The sequence below is a fragment of the Punctularia strigosozonata genome (assembly GCF_000264995.1).
Source record: "Punctularia strigosozonata HHB-11173 SS5 unplaced genomic scaffold PUNSTscaffold_28, whole genome shotgun sequence".
Classification (NCBI taxonomy): Eukaryota; Fungi; Basidiomycota; class Agaricomycetes; order Corticiales; family Punctulariaceae; genus Punctularia; species Punctularia strigosozonata.
This window is the reverse complement of record NW_006767460.1, coordinates 6,166-21,728: the sequence shown is the minus strand read 5'-3', so window position 1 is coordinate 21,728 and position 15,563 is coordinate 6,166. Positions and strand designations below refer to the sequence as shown.

The 15,563-nt window shown below is 53.4% G+C and overlaps 5 protein-coding genes across 5 annotated transcripts; 3 read left to right on the top strand and 2 right to left on the bottom strand.

Annotated features, from left to right (window-relative positions):
• Positions 1–1,886: 1,886 nt before the first annotated feature.
• Positions 1,887–2,228, top strand: PUNSTDRAFT_139554 (uncharacterized protein; the record flags this gene model as incomplete). The annotated part of the gene is made up of 1 exon (XM_007389269.1): positions 1,887–2,228. The coding sequence occupies one exon, from the start codon at positions 1,887–1,889 to the stop codon at positions 2,226–2,228; it is 342 nt and encodes a 113-aa protein (XP_007389331.1).
• A 619-nt stretch (positions 2,229–2,847) lies between these two features.
• On the bottom strand, positions 2,848–6,241 carry PUNSTDRAFT_33210 (uncharacterized protein; the record flags this gene model as incomplete). The annotated part of the gene is made up of 10 exons (XM_007389268.1): positions 2,848–3,002; positions 3,053–3,466; positions 3,519–3,884; positions 3,936–4,149; positions 4,201–4,761; positions 4,873–5,005; positions 5,054–5,173; positions 5,548–5,732; positions 5,790–6,016; positions 6,067–6,241. Coding segments are annotated over 10 exons (2,550 nt in total), but the record flags the coding sequence as incomplete, so codon positions are not given.
• An 801-nt stretch (positions 6,242–7,042) lies between these two features.
• On the top strand, positions 7,043–8,137 carry PUNSTDRAFT_139552 (uncharacterized protein; the record flags this gene model as incomplete). Its single annotated transcript, XM_007389267.1, has 1 exon — positions 7,043–8,137. One exon carries the CDS (start codon positions 7,043–7,045, stop codon positions 8,135–8,137), a length of 1,095 nt encoding a protein of 364 aa, XP_007389329.1.
• A 3,704-nt stretch (positions 8,138–11,841) lies between these two features.
• On the bottom strand, positions 11,842–12,843 carry PUNSTDRAFT_48103 (uncharacterized protein; the record flags this gene model as incomplete). Its single annotated transcript, XM_007389266.1, has 4 exons — positions 11,842–11,907; positions 12,224–12,421; positions 12,472–12,660; positions 12,754–12,843. 4 exons carry the CDS (start codon positions 12,841–12,843, stop codon positions 11,842–11,844), a joined length of 543 nt encoding a protein of 180 aa, XP_007389328.1.
• Positions 12,844–14,013: 1,170 nt separating this feature from the next.
• On the top strand, positions 14,014–15,318 carry PUNSTDRAFT_139550 (uncharacterized protein; the record flags this gene model as incomplete). Its single annotated transcript, XM_007389265.1, has 10 exons — positions 14,014–14,028; positions 14,081–14,164; positions 14,217–14,393; positions 14,442–14,570; positions 14,618–14,728; positions 14,787–14,876; positions 14,935–15,024; positions 15,083–15,172; positions 15,231–15,240; positions 15,308–15,318. The coding sequence occupies 10 exons, from the start codon at positions 14,014–14,016 to the stop codon at positions 15,316–15,318; spliced, it is 807 nt and encodes a 268-aa protein (XP_007389327.1).
• Between the last annotated feature and the right edge of the window lie 245 nt (positions 15,319–15,563).

The window sequence follows — 15,563 nt, the reverse complement described above, 5'->3', positions numbered from 1 at the left end:
GGACGAACCTAAAGTCGTAAAATTACAAGTACGCTGGTTGACCCCTGCAGGGCAGGCTGCGCTGGTCAACCTGGACTGGTTGACCTACACGGGGCAGGCTGCACTGGTTGGCTCACCCAGAGCAGGGCCTGTACACATTGACTGTCAGGGATCGGAGGTGTGCTAGGGTGGTGCTTCCCAGTAATATTATCATCTCACCTTGGAAGGACCAAATACATCGGCGGAGCTTCCATGGTCTACTTGCTTGGTTGTTACACTGGTAGGTCCTAAATGCTTGGGGGGAGCACCATATTTCTCCTCCGGGTGTTACCACCATATCATAGATATCACCATGGAGCTACCATTAACCCTGTCATACGCGAGGAGCTTCCAGTCCTCTTATCATTCCTCACTGGGATTACCATTCATAGATAGACTATCTCATGGAATTACCATGCTCGCTGCTGCCTTCTACTGGCACTACCAGAGATGATCCCTCTTCTGGGTGATACCATAGCCTTTGATTGGAGGTGTCATGGAAGTACCTGCACACATTGCAGTGGACCTACCTCAACTCTGTCATGTGCCAATACCAGCCACATGTGCTGATCACCGGCCACTATCATGTGTTGATCCAGACTGATCTACACGCATTGTCACCGCTGACCTTCTCCACCACTTCGCCGACACTTCTCCGATTTCTTCGCCAACTTTGAATATCGACTAAGCTTTGGATCTCCTCCCTGGAGACTCATTGCGCGTAGCACCCTAGTACGTGAGCTTTGGCTTGGTCCGCATCCGTACTCGACCTCCCCGACTTCATCGACTTCTGCCGACTCGTCTCCGACACACCTCCAACACACCTCAAACTTATACCATCTTCCTTCTTGTGTTATCCCTTTCACTGACTTTTTACTTTCACTCTATAACTTTTGGACTTTGGTCCTCAGACCCTTCAGCCCTTGGTTATCCGATCTTGACAGCCACCTCTGCCATTCCACTGTTGGACCTATAGCTCTGACATCATGGCTAGTCTATCACATGCCCAGTTCGCCGGCAACTCAACCTCCCGGTAGTTCTTGATATGTCACAGATTCAACTCCGACCTTCAAGCATGCTGTACGCATGTTCTTCCTTATTTAGACATATATTCCCTTCAGAACTCTCGCACCTCCAATACAAACCTATGTACCATATTCTCCTTTGATACACATTGAATACTCATGCAGTTTTCTTCCAGGTCCGGATGTCACATCTCCAATGTGGGACCTAGTACTTGCTTCAGTTCTTGACAGAATTCCATTTCAATTATGCGCAGAGCTATTACAGCAGTGTCACATTTGATTTTGATTCTGCGCAGAGCTATTGCAGCAGCACTGAATTCCATTTCCTCTATTGGCACGGCTATTCCAGCAGAGCCAAATTATCTTTCAAAAAAAGCGTGTATCACTTCAACACTACACCATTTGGGACGGCAACGTATACAACACCACGAAACACCATGTAATTATATATGTTGCATCCCAAATGAAATAGTGTTGACAGTGGGACTCAAACCTGGGACCTCCGAATAACAACGGACATGCTATAACCACTAAGCCATCCCGGCCTGGTTGCACTTGTCCAACATTTTTATATATCACTTTGTCGCTCCAAATTAAGTTATCAATCAGCGCTAATTTATCCTAATTTATCATGTGGTCTTACTCATACATAAACTTATATCCATACTAACTCCCAGCTTATGCACCCTTCATTCGGTCTTATTTGCATGTAAACCACATATTATATCCATACTGAGCCGTAGTTTATGTAGCATATATATCGGTTCATCAAACACCACCACCACAACTCCCGCTCCTTTTCAAGCGCAAGAAAACGGCGCTGTACAGGATAAAACCGCCTACATGTCTCTCTCGTTTCCCCCTGACAGTCCTTCCGCATCTGGTATCGCTGCGACGTCTTCCGCTCCGTTATCGTCCTACGGTCTTTCGGAGGAGCAAACCCGCCTGTTGGAGGCTGCGATTGCGCAAGCTGCGAGTGCGGCGCAGGCCCAAGCTGAGGCGGAAGCGCTGGAAGAGGAGGAGGATGAAGAAAATGGTGATGGTGAGGAGAACGTCGAGACGGGAGCTGAGAGCGGTGGAGCTTTGACGGCAGACGTTGAAGCGACGGTGGAGGAAGAGGAGGTAGACGATGATGATGACATGGTTGAGGAGGATATACCTGCTATGTCCGGTGCGGCTACGTGATCGCGGTGTGGGGCAATCAGGTATGCGCATAGCCCGCCAATACATAGCATCGAAGTCGGTCGGCTAGGAGGGAGCAGAACACGGATGTCGGTCCTTTCCGAGGCGTCTCCAAGTAAGGGGCTATGTGGGATGCATCCCGGAAGACATATCCAGAAAAGGGACATCATCGACGTCTGGCTCGCTTAGTCGGAGTCGCCGGACTATCATCGTTGTCTAATGAAAGCCCTGGCGTGAATCCCAAACTTGGAGGCTGGGCGTGCACGGATGACCGTGCGAATAGCCCCCGATGGCCGGCACCCGGCGACGAGTTCGGTGTGAATGGACCAATCAGTGCGGGAAGCGGCGAAGACCTGCTAGAGCTGGGCAATCCAAAGGAAAGCCCTGGAGTCGACGGCGTCATGTCTCTCCATGGTTCGTTCGACATCTCCTCGACGTTGAGACGCAGACTTTCCACCGTCTCACAGAGTGCGGCGAAATTCGTGATGTCGGCCCTGTCATCCTCCAAGATGACGGCACGCCCTTCCGCATCAACGTAGTCATCCGGATCAACAACGTCGTCGTCATCCATCGCGGCGCTTGGTGGTTGTTGTGGCGACAAGGACTGGAATAGTTCTCGACATATCGCATTGGACATCTCGTCCTCCGTCGGACCCCAGGACTCGCCCACGTTGCCGGTCGGAGGGATAGTCGCCACGTCTCGTCGCCACGTTACTGCTAGGGTTAGTAGCTCATCCCGGTAAATCGACAGTTGATACTCCAGGCCGCGGTCTTCAACTATCATGTCGTAAGGACACCTCTTGCAACGTTGATAGAGGACTGCTCACCCGAACGACTCAGCGCGTAATTCACGGCCGACCATTCCTCTTGTAGCCAAAGTTGCATCGTCGTTCGTTCCTTCGATATACGGCGAGCCTCTTCCCGGCACCGGTCTGCTTCCAGCATATGCCGGATTCCTGCTCTGACCTTCTCATCCGCGAGCCATCTCGGCGGCATCCCGTCCTCTTCGTCATCGTCAACAAGGCCGGTATCTTGCCAGATATCGTCGTCTACATCAAGCCTCCACAACGACTCGAGTACGATTGGCGCGGGCGCAATGGCTCTTGCTGGCGCTTGCCGTTTCTGAATGAACTTCGCCATATCCGAGCAAAGTCCGTTATATTTTCGTGCGAGAGCTTGAATCCCGGGCTCGCGCCTGTGAACGGCGAGTTCTGTATGCGAAACGAGCTTCTTGTCCGCGGCTGATGGTTCTAGGTTAAAAAATGTTGGTATTACTTTGTATTCACTACTCACTCGACGAATGCGAACGGAATGACCGTTCCACTTGCGTAAACTCGAATTTACGTTGCCGCAGTCGGTCCCGAATTCGTGTTTTGAGAGCCAACGCGTTCATCCGATGCGTCAAGTACTTGCTGCCACGGAGTGTTTCAAGCTTTCGCCGAGTACGCAAGTCCAACGCCTTCTCGAGATTACGCTTCCTTCTCGTTGCGCGATTTCGGTCCTCGTAGAGTTCGTCTCGGTAGGGTATCGAATTCGCGTCTCCTTGCCCAGCCATGACCTTCCGCTCGAGTTCAGTTATAGTCTTCTCGAAGATTCGCAGCTGATCTTCCAGCAACAAGATAGAGTCGATAGTCTTCGTCCCGGCATCCTTCGATAATTCTACGATCATTGTTTGAGCAATCGAACACGATACTAGACATGGGAACGAACTCGCGATGGGTTTTGTCTGAGCGACCTGTTGAGCTTCCCATTCGGCTCGAAGCGTTTCCATAGGAATATTGCAGTCCGCGAGCCCGCGTTCAGCTGCGATCATCCTCATGCAGCGAGCATAGTCCTTTTTCGCGAGCCAATCTCCGAGCGCACAACGCTGACAAGCGTCCAGATGATGCACTTGACTGTCAATGACGTAGAGTCGTTGGAAGAACTGGAGAAACCAAATTAACTACGGCCAGCACACGACGAGAGCATTACGAACACCGCTAACACGAAGTCCTGGGACTAGATGATCAATTGCGCTCCAAAACCGTTCACAGCTTTCACCATCCGACAGCCCAAAGCCTCGACACTTGCGAGGGTGATATACGACTTGACACGGCCATTGGTGGCCGTAAGCGTGGAACACTGAAATCCCGAACGTGATCCTGTCGCGGTATGCGGGGAGCAAGTCCCACTTGTAGCAGCTGCGCTGGAGCTGGCAGCCGATATCGTATAGCACCCCGACAGTCGTGGAGGCCGGGATATGGCGGAAAAAGCGATCCAGAAGCGCGATGGCGTAGTGTTGACGTTCGCCGGCGCTCGTCATGTTGGCCAACCAGAGCACTCGGTCGTGGCGGCACATGAGGGCCATGAGCGCGGTATCGTCGAAGAACCTCGTGCTCGCCTTCTCCCGCGACTCATCGGCGGCCTTGAAGGATGCCTCACAGCCATCGAGCACCGAGTTTGGAACTTTGAGGGGACCGTCACAACGATCCTCTTGGTCCTCGTCCTCATAAATCGATGCATGTGGAGCCGCATGACCTTTTCGCTTTCGAGGAGACTGTAACGCTGTGCCATCTGGTATTTCAGATGCATTTTTCGCAGCTGAACGTGATCCGTTCTTACCAGATTTGGCGGCGCGTCCCGACTGGTGTTTCCTTTTATCGGCCACTTCCTTCTCCATAGCCAAAACCTCGGCCTCGGGCAAAAACACTGAAGCAGGATGCCGCCTGGAGGGATCCCTGCCTGTCGTCGCACATCGCTTCTGCGTGAAGCAGGCGTCCAGGCAAACGATCACGTCGGGCCTATTGCTATGATCAGAACCCGCCGAAGTGAGGCAACACGGGACTCACATGTCGTCGAAGCTCGCTTGGGGGTTTGGGCCGAAGCAAAGCAAGCATCGAGAGCGAAGGTATGAGCTAAAGGACGTTGAAGGCGAGCGTTGCCTGCCATCCGGCTTGGCGGGTGCTCGCCTTGGCGTCGCCTGCGGATCGGCTGCAAACAACAAAGTTGAGATTAGTCACCTCGCAATGACTCATCCGAGCCTGAACTCACCTTCCTCTTGAAAACCTTCATCCTCCTGACGCGTCGATGCAGATCGCGAGCTACGCATGTGATTTGGATCGGCGGGCGTTCGTGTTGGTGTAGCCTGCACATCGGCTGCGAACGACAACGCGGAGATTAGCTGCCTTGCACTCGACCACCCACCTCTGGACTCGCCTGCCTCTTTGTGACTCTCATCATTCTGCGGCGTCGATGCTGGCTGCAAGCTACGCCCGCCGTTCAGCTCGGTGGTTGTTGGCGCAAGCTCTGCATCGGCTATGAACGACGAGGGATTAGTTGACACGGTCTCCATGACTCTCCCCTCAACTTGCCATTCTTTCTGAGCCCTTCGTCGAGATGCCGCAGTTCTGCCTGTGAGACGATAGCTTTCCGAGCGTCTTCTATTGCCGTGAACGTTTTCTCTTTCACGCAGTCTCTGAGGTAGATGAACCAGCTGAGCGCATTGCCGAAGCGCCTCCGTAAGGAATCCTGCCATGGGACGTATCATCGAACGCATGAATCAACATTATGCCCAAGACAACTTACCTTAGTACGCAGGTGGTATTTCCGGACACCCAAGAACGTTTCGAGAGTAGCCGCCCAAGCCGTTACGTTCGGCGCGGTATTCAAAAATAACATGGCCACGAGCTCAAGCATGTTCAGGTCGAAGGCAAGAGATGGTGATTGAGGAGCGCAGGGGAATAAGCCGCGTGCTAGAAGTTGACGGGCAGCTGACCTGCATGAACATATGGAGAGTTCGATGGACTCCAAACCTGTTGCAATCTGTGAGCCTACTGTAGAGCAAAATGAAAAGCAGGCTCACGTTGGCAGAACACAGCCAAGACCTTCAATTTTCTTCCCAGTTCGTTGCAGCTGCACTCCAGCAGACACGGTGGGTCGTCTGTCATATGGGAGGTGGCCCATATGTACGTCTCATAAGGTCCTATGAGATCCGGAATGGTCTCCGTTTGCCAGCGGCGCCATTGATTAGCCTTCTTCCGCGTGTATTGTGCCTGGTAATCAGTGGCCTGGCCAGCGTCATCCAGACCGGGATAATGCAATGGAGACGAGAATCGGTTCGCTGCTGGGCTTGAGAATGGCGAACGGGCAGCGAATGGAGAGCTTGGGACAGCATCCGAGGTGGTCGGTAATGGAGTATCGGACGTGGGTGGCAAGGCTGCCAAATTGTCGTGGTGGGGTGTATCGCTACCGTTAAGGAGGTCAAGAGAAAGCTCTTCGTACGCAAGGCTGGTTGATCCACGATAGTATCCAGTTTGCACCAGAGAACGACGAAGTGGGAGCTGCGCAACGGGTGGTGGAAGGTCCGATCTCGACGTGGCAAGCTTTCCTCTTTTGGATATCGACGGTCCTTCGTCTAAGTTTCTCACTGTCGTGTCGGTACGAGTCGACCGCACGAAAGCCCTAGGAAGCTTCATAATTATGAAGTGTTCGCTCACAACTAGCTGGTCGACGGTGGCTGTGGCACGCGGCCACAGCTGGGGACACTGTAAGCTACGGATTACTCCGTTACACTCGTATTGCAAGCGTGCAACGCGCCGGTAAAAATTTCCACAACCCATCACCCAGCATTCGGTATATCGCTTTGTATCGAGTGGGCAGTGCATCGCGCCATTGTAGCACACAATAAAACATATATATTTCAGCGAAAACCTACACCAGGCGACTCAATATTGGGATGATTATCATGGTTAGATCTCTCGGATAGGTGTCATGCTTTACATGGCTGCAGGGACGCGCGTGATGGTGAGCAGGGGCGGGCAGCCTGTCTGACAGACGCGATGACCGACGGACGCGGGCATTTTGTTTCACGGTCGCTCAAGAACACCAAGATCCCAAACGCGGCCATGATCAAGATTGTCAAGCAAGATCACACGCTCGGGAAGATGATCCGCGCTGAGCTCCTCGCCTCGCCACAAGTCCTCGCCGCCGGTCTAGCGAGTGCCGCATCTGCTCCAGCCCACATCCTCAGCGAGCTCCGACAGAGGGAGCATGACGCCGATGGCCATCATGGAGTCTGCGTACACCCACCAAGCTCATGGGTGCGTTCTGCCTCGGATTACACGGCACTTGGGGTGATATGCGACGTGCCCGACGGATGCGCGTGGCGGCTTGCTCGACGGACGCGGGCAGGAGGCTTCCTCGACGGACGCGGGTGGCTTGCTCGACAGACGCAGGCGGTTTGCTCGACAGACGTGGGCGGGCGGCTTGCTCGACGGACGCGGATGGCTTGCTCGACGGACGCGGGCGGCTTGCTCGACGGACGCAGGCGGTTTGCTCGACGGACGCAGGCGGTTTGCTCGACGGACGCAGGCGGGCGGCTTGCTCGACGGACGCGGATGGCTTGCTCGACGGACACGGATGGCTTCCTCGACAGACGCGGGCAGGAGGCTTCCTCGACAGACGCGGGCCGGAGGCTTCCTCGACAGACGCGGGCCGGAGGCTTCCTTGACGGACGCGGGTGGCTTGCTCGACGGACGCGGATGGCTTCCTCGACAGACGCGGGCAGGAGGCTTCCTCGACGGACGACGGACGCGGGTGGCTTGCTCGACAGACGCAAACGGTTTGCTCGACAGACGTGGGCGGGCGGCTTGCTCGACGGACGCGGATGGCTTGCTCGACGGACGCAGGCAGGAGGCTTGCTCGACGGACGCGAACGGCTTGCTCGACGGACGCGGATGGCTTCCTCGACAGACGTGGGCAGGACAGGCGGCTTGCTCGACGGTTTGCTCGACAGACGCGGGCAAGGCGGCTTCCTCGACGGACGCGGATGGCTTGCTCGACGGTCACGAATGGCTTGCTCGACGGACACGGTGGGCTTGCTCCAAACTACCACACCTGCATCTGCAATACTCAGTAAACCATTAGCATCTTAGCATACGGAATACGCACGATGCACCCGAAATGATAGGCGATGGTGGGTTTGACTTACACTCCCGGTGATTCATTGACTAGTCTTCAAGACGTTTGCCTGCTCATGCGCGTTTCAAATGTCAACATTCAAATTAGAGGCTATAGATCATAGAAACACACCGAACGGAGGAGACACCGCGGGCAGGACCATCTGCATGACTATGGACAAGTAACATAGACTAAGTGAAAGGAAAGTATGTAAGGAGATATGGCATCTGAGAGCAAGGATCTACTCACTGATTGGAGGGCACGGCTGGAAGTCGAACGACGTCGAGAGAGAGAAACCTGCGTGGGAGATATTATGGACTTGTTGATCTTCAGCCTACCCAACACGTGACACCGTTATCAGCTTTGCGCGCGATTTCTGTGCATGGGAGATTGACTTGTTGATCTTCAGCCTACCCAACACGTGACGCCGTTATCAGCTTTGCGCGCGATTTCTGTGCTTTCGTCTCAACTACGACTACACCATCATTGCCATTGGCCGTCGCTAGTATCATGCGCCAACAAATGTGAGCCGCTTTTACAGCAACCTCGTTTTAGTGCTGATATAATATGAGTTTTACAGCATCATGGTGTTCTAACGCCAGTGCTCACCAAGTGCGCAAGGAAGCCACGGCGCTAGTCGAGTTTGTCTTCGAACACCCGACCTCAACACGCCGACGCGTATCCGCAACATACTTGTGCCCATCACCGTCAACGTCGCTCGCTGTTCTGGGCTTTCTGGTACGCGTGGTCGCAGATCAGCGTGCATATATCCTTCGACACGGGCCCATCCGAGCATAGTAAGTCTTTTTTTGCGTATGCGACCTTTTGCCTTGACGAATGATGCCCTTCTGCCGTAGAAATAGTTTCGATGATGCCCGTACGCGCAGCTAGTGACTCCCATCCTTGTACCCGTCAGCGCCGACGTTGCTAGGCATTCCGCGCTGTCTCGTATGCATGATCGAAGATCAGCGCGCATATATCCCTTTGACACGAACTCATCCGAGCATGGCGAGTCTTTTCTTTGTTGATGTGATGTTTTAATTGTGAGTGATAATGCACTTTACCCGCAGATATGTACGTTGTATTGCCAAAGATCAGGCCATATATACCCAGCAGGGCGGGCTTGGCGGAGCATGGTAAGTTGTCTCCTACCTGCAGATAGTGACTCCGATCCTTGTACTCGTCATTGTCGACGTCGCTCGGTGTTTCGGGCTGTCTGGTACGCGTGATCGCAGATCAGTGGTGCATATATAACTCGACACGGGCTCGTCCGAGCATGCCGAATCTACTTCCTGCACATCTCCCTTCGACACGGGCTCGTCCGAGCATGGCGAGTCTTTTCTTTGCTAATGTGATGTTTTAATCGTGAGTGATGATGGGCTTTACCCGCAGAGATGTACGTCGTATTGCCAAAGATCAGGCCGTATATACCAAGCAGCACGGGCTCGGTGGAGCATGGTGAGTTGTCCCTTGGTGTATGAGTCTCTCTGCCGCTCACCCTTGGCAGTAGTCAGCTTCGACGTCGCTCTGAGAGTTCCTATTGGAGCCGCGATGGACAATCCATGCTACCATTCTGCAATACGTGCTACAAATGTCTTTTCGTAACGTACCTATGCATGCGTATCTGGTGTAAGCATGACACCAACGCCATGTATGGCGCGCATAGTAACTGTTCGCTTGCACATGTAGCGGTAAACTGGCCTGGCGCCGGATCGTTCGCTCGCGCATGCGGCGGTTTACTCAATCTGGCGCCAGCCCTCCATCTTGTCGCACATAATGTAGCGCGTCGCAAATGTCATCTCGTGTTTTACCCATGCATGTGTATTTGACGCAAGTGTGACACCAGGAATACACATGCCGCTACATATATGTATCGGCGATCGTTTGCTCGCACATGCGGCGGTTTACTCAAAACTGGCGTCCGCCCTCCATCTTGTTGCACACCATAGCCGACTGCATAGATTATCTTGTATTCTATTTGCGCGCACGGGTTAGGTGGAATGGATGACAACGTCGAGAAAATTCATGCGGTTGTCCAAGGGCGTAGTAGGCACCCGCACGTACATGCTCCGATTTATACAATTCGGCACCACATGCAATAAGTAGATCTTCAGGCCATACGATCGTTTCGACCTTAGCTCGCCGACATTCCAATTTGGCGCAGAAGGAGGGAACAAATCGCACTCAGTCGCCAAGACATGCGTTGACACACTAACACATCCGGGCATGTTCCGGGCTCTGCTCATTAATTGGCGGAGATTTATGACCCATATGACGGTACACGCTACTTCCTAGTTACCTGAATAGTCTTAGAGCAATAAACACAAGAGAGGAAGAGGTGAGCCTCGGCAGCAAAAGCAAAGTCATGAGGAAGGAGGTTCGAAAACCAGCCACATTGCACTGCTCTGACATCCTGTGTGGGGAAACACCTTGTGCGGACGTCCTTTTTCAAATACCTCATACTCTTCGAGTTTTTGCTTCGGACACATATAGGCTTGTAGGTGTTGTCTTTCTGATCTTGAAACCATCAACTCCGATGGGATTTGCTGCCAATATATATTCTTCCGGCGCGTGTTACTGTGACTTCGATGATCCCGCTTTCACTCCCACTACTATCTAGGGCTCACTCTACGTCCTCAAAACCATCGGCATATAGAGTTGGAGCTTACTTAACATAGAAGAACCTGGAATATGATAGCAATGATACTGCCGTTGACATTATCTGAGTGGTGGGTTCTTAGTCCTCCAAACGTCCAGGGCAACTTTTACCGGCCGTCCGTGCCTTTTTGAATGCATTTGTATGCATGTCCTATGCAAGTACAACTACGATGGAGTGTTCCGAAGACGGTACGTGAACCAACACGCGATGCCGCTGCGTGGGTCGTTCAGTGAATGCGCGGGTCGTATGGATCACTCGTGCATATATACACACAATAGACCATCGGGATAGATCCTAGAATATATCAGAAGTAGACTAATAGCATTCTATGGCGGATAACAGACTCTCATGCTGCTCAGAACATTCTCCGGAATTACGGATAACGTGGATCCGCACAGCGGTTGGACCCCGTAAGAAAACCAACGTACGAGATATCTCCAAGGTTTTTTGGGAGTGCTAGAGTGATTCCCGTCAGCTAGAAGTATCGTACATGGCCCCGAAGATGTTGTGTATTGATCGCACACGATGCCCGCAATTCCCTGTATGTGAAGCACGTGATGGTGCGCACCATCCAAATTTGGCCGAAACGATCGCGCCTCGTTGGCAAAAGCTTCCGCTAACGATGGCGTCAAGCGCGACGCTCGTCGTCTAGCCTCATTGTATTCTTGTGGACGCGACTCAGGATCAACACAGCGCTGATACCGATCCGTAACGGCTGCAAGATGCACCGAGCACCGAGACGGTTCATATGCATGAAGTACAAGCCTGATGTTCTGTAGGTACGAGGGTGAGCTTTCCCGTCATTGTCTTTCAACTCGACTAATACTATTATATCAGCCGTCTTTATTCTACCTGGGATCAGCCCGTTGTCCGTACCATCCGACATGGAGGTCATGAAATCCTAGCTCGGCACGGTTCATATGCATGAAGTACGAGCCTGATGTTCTGTAGGTACGAGGGTGGGCTTTCCCGTCATTATCTTTCAACTCGACTAATACTATGATATCAGCCGTCTTTATTCTACCGGGGATCAGCCCGTTGCCCGTACCATCCGACATGGATGTCATGAAGTCCTAGCTCGGCGACCTGGGCGAGGGATCAGTGGATACTCGCGAACGATGGCTATAACAACAGTATACCGCAAGGTCCGGATCACGAAGCGCGGAGGCTTTCGAAGAATGCAAGTTTCCGTGGCAAAAGACTCGAAGTAGATAATCTTGAGGGCTCATTCTACTATTGATAGTAAGATGATGGAAGTTCCTAACGTGAAAATGGAGGCTGAGACGATTCGCTTTATAGATGTCACGATAACGCTCCGGATTCTTCAAGTGCTTGAGGAGTAGGCGCGCCTGTGTTTCAACAAACTAGTGAGCATATTCTACGTCGAACATGTCTCACTAACCTCACGCGTGCGATTCTCCCATTTCAGGAAGAATGGGTGAGCGGGTACCAGCGCATCTCGTTCACTCTCAATGCCGCCCCGCGCCCTCGATAGGATGTCTAAGGCATCGGCCAGCTCGGCGTCGTCCGTTGGCAAATCTTCCACGGCCAGGGTTTCGCGCCAGCGTCGATCACAGTACGTGAACTGTGATTCGACTCGCTGTCCATTATTGAGATCCAATGGCAATAGAATTCAAATGATAGACGGACCCAGCCCACGATGATATTGACTTCCATGTTTGCGGCCATCATGACCCAGAAGAGCCATGTAGCGGGGATTGTACCGAAAAGGTCTTTCTCCCTCTTGGCAAACAGCAGATGCTGGATAAGGACAGTATGACACCCGTACAGATTCTCGTTCTCGTCTGGCTCCAGTAGGAGAGCGACTAAGCGGCCGACCTTATGCACTCGTCAGTAACATTCCCTGGTACGAAGTAACGGAAGGATTGCCTGGAGATTTTTTGCCACGGTGAGTTCGACAGCTTGGCTCACAACATGGTACCAAGGACCAAATGTAGGGTCAGCGCCATCGGACGGTTTGTATACACGAGATGCGCAGGGCTTAGGAGCTTCGTTGGGCATGGGAGCTTGGATGGAGGATGGACGCGATGTGGGGCTCTTGTCCCCCTACGCGTCAGCAAGGTGATGGTGTCTTCTTCGTCGGATATCGGCTAAGATTGATGATTTGCAATTACGATAGCGGAAGATTGCTTGACCGACAGGAGCATGCAACAGCAAGGGATCGACGGTTGTGGTTGTCCTAACCAATCAGACACAGCATCACTCGCAATGCGACATAACTACCAGAACCCGGTTCAGCAACGGCATATTCCTGGCATTACATCGAGCGAGTGGGCGGAAGACGCATTAGAATTTGACGCTGGGATGGACGAGTAGCACGATATGGTGCTACTCATCCTGCTCTATTCGCGATAAGGTGACGGCGCTATCTTCGTCGGACATCGGCTTGAGACTGATGGTTTCAAAGTGTGATGGCGGAAGATTGCCTGACCGACTGGAACGTGCAACAGCGGGGCTCGACAGCTGCGGTTGTCCTGACCGATCAGACTCAGCATCACTCGCGATGCGGCATAACTGCCAGAACCCGGTTCAGCAATGGCATATTCGTGCCTCAACATCGAGCGAGTGGGCGGAAGACGCATGAGAATTTGACGCTGGGACGGACGATGTTGGTGCTCATTATGCCCTACACGCGCTAAGGTGACCGCACTGTCTTCATCGGACATCGGCTTGAGTCTGATGGTTTCGAAGTGGGATGGTGGAAGATTGCGTGAGTCACAGGAACATGCAACAGCGGGGCTCGGCGGCTCTGATTCTCCAAACCGATCGAGCCGTCACGGTCACAAAGCATCTGAGGTGCGCTCGCGATACGCTACAACTGCAAAACCCAGGGTTACAAGCTCGGTTTACGTTCGGCAAGTTGGCCCCGGATGTGTTAGACATGGACGCTGGGATGGGGGACAGGCCTTACGCGCCATAGCACCACAACGTTTATGACGGGTGTCTCGCGCTGCAAGATGCGGCTCAACATTGTGACGTTGGGTACCCTGTTTACGGTCGGTGCCTGATCTGAACATCGGATCACACAGCGTCAACCATGCGACAGCCTGGATGTCTGCACCCTCAACTCAGGAGGCGCCGATATGTTTAATTTGTCGTCAATCCGCTGTTTTTTGCCCCTTGGTCGTTCCTCCCTTGAGCGCTCGATACCACTGGAGTTACCTACTTGCAATGAGGACACAGGGAGTGCGTACAAAACCTGCCAATATTGTCTATCGTTGACGTGTTGCATCGACAGTCTCGAGCCTCGAAAGAAATCGATGATCTTGGGCCGGCCCTTCAAGAAATGCGTCCTGCTCGGTCCTCTCGCCTGAGAAAGCCAGTGTGTGCTGCATCTTAGGGGTCGACCTCTACATGCTCATTAGATTACGTAGAAGAACGACGCGGTCTCCGTCCCTCCTGAAACCGCTAGTGGGGGCGTACCTTCGGCCGAGACCGCCGTCGTTGTCTCCTCCGAGTCTCTCCCGGCGGCTGCTTCTGCGTCATTGCAGACGGCGCCGTCAATCGCCTCGCGAGCGGGAAATAGGAAAGGTGGTAAGGGTGCCAGAAAGGTAATTTGGCTATGGCCCCGTCCTTGCGACTGGCTGATTCTCTTGTAGAAAGTAATGGATACTCAGCAGGCGCCCAAAGAGGCTCGCAGTGGTCGTCGTAAAAACGCAAAGGCTGGGAACGGTGTGAGCTCCTCCAAGGCGGCGAGTGCTGCCAGGGATATGTCAGGCGTCTGTCAGGTTGGTTATGCCACGTCAGTTTCGTTCAATTCTGACAGGAGTATCAGGTTGACGTTGATGAGGGGCAGGAGAAGGCTCCAGACGATGCACGGGATGACTCGCAGGAAAACCTCCAAGGCAACTCGCGCGATGTCCCGGAAGTGATAGGAGGTAGTGAGGTGCGTTGCGTGGTTGCGTGAGACGTCGCCGCTCGCTGATTTACCCCGCCCTATACAGACGACTTCGAACGGATCGCCAGGCGGTCCTTCCGTGCCGATGGACGCGACCATCCCGCGCACGGCTCCGGATGGCCCTCGAAGCAAGGAGGTGCGTTGCGTGGTTGCGTGCGACATCGCCGCTCGCTGACTTACCCTGCCCTATGCAGACGACTTCGAGCGGATCGCCAGGCGGTCCTTCCGTGCCGATGGACGCGACCATCCCGCACACGGCTCCGGATGGCCCTCGAAGCAAGGAGGTGCGTTGCGTGGTTGCGTGCGACGTCGCTGCTCGCTGACTTACCCCACCCTATGCAGATGACTTTAAGCGGATCGCCAGGGGATACTTCCGTGCCGATGGACGCGACCACCTCGCACATGGCTCCGGATGACTCTCGAAGAAAGGAGGTGCGTTGCATGGTTGCATGCGACATCACTGTTTGCTGACTTATCTTGACCTGCATAGATGCCTCTGAGTGGGTCGTCCAGCAGCGGACTTCGGCCGGTTGTACTTCCAGGCGCAGATCACGACCGCGATTCAAGACAGCTTTTAGACCCCATGAAGGGATTACAGGCCAGGGCAAAGGCTGCATTGTCTTTGTTCAATAGTGTATTGTCGGATCCTCTGCCGGCTCATGGCCCGGAAAATGCCACAAGCAACTATGATCCATCGGCAATTATAACACATTTCAGTCGACTATCGCTACGGCTATGGCAACCGCCGATGCTTTGCAACCACTATCGAACCCGGAGTTTGCGATACAGCCGCCCTCCCCCTAGTGCAAGAAGACTCGTCTTT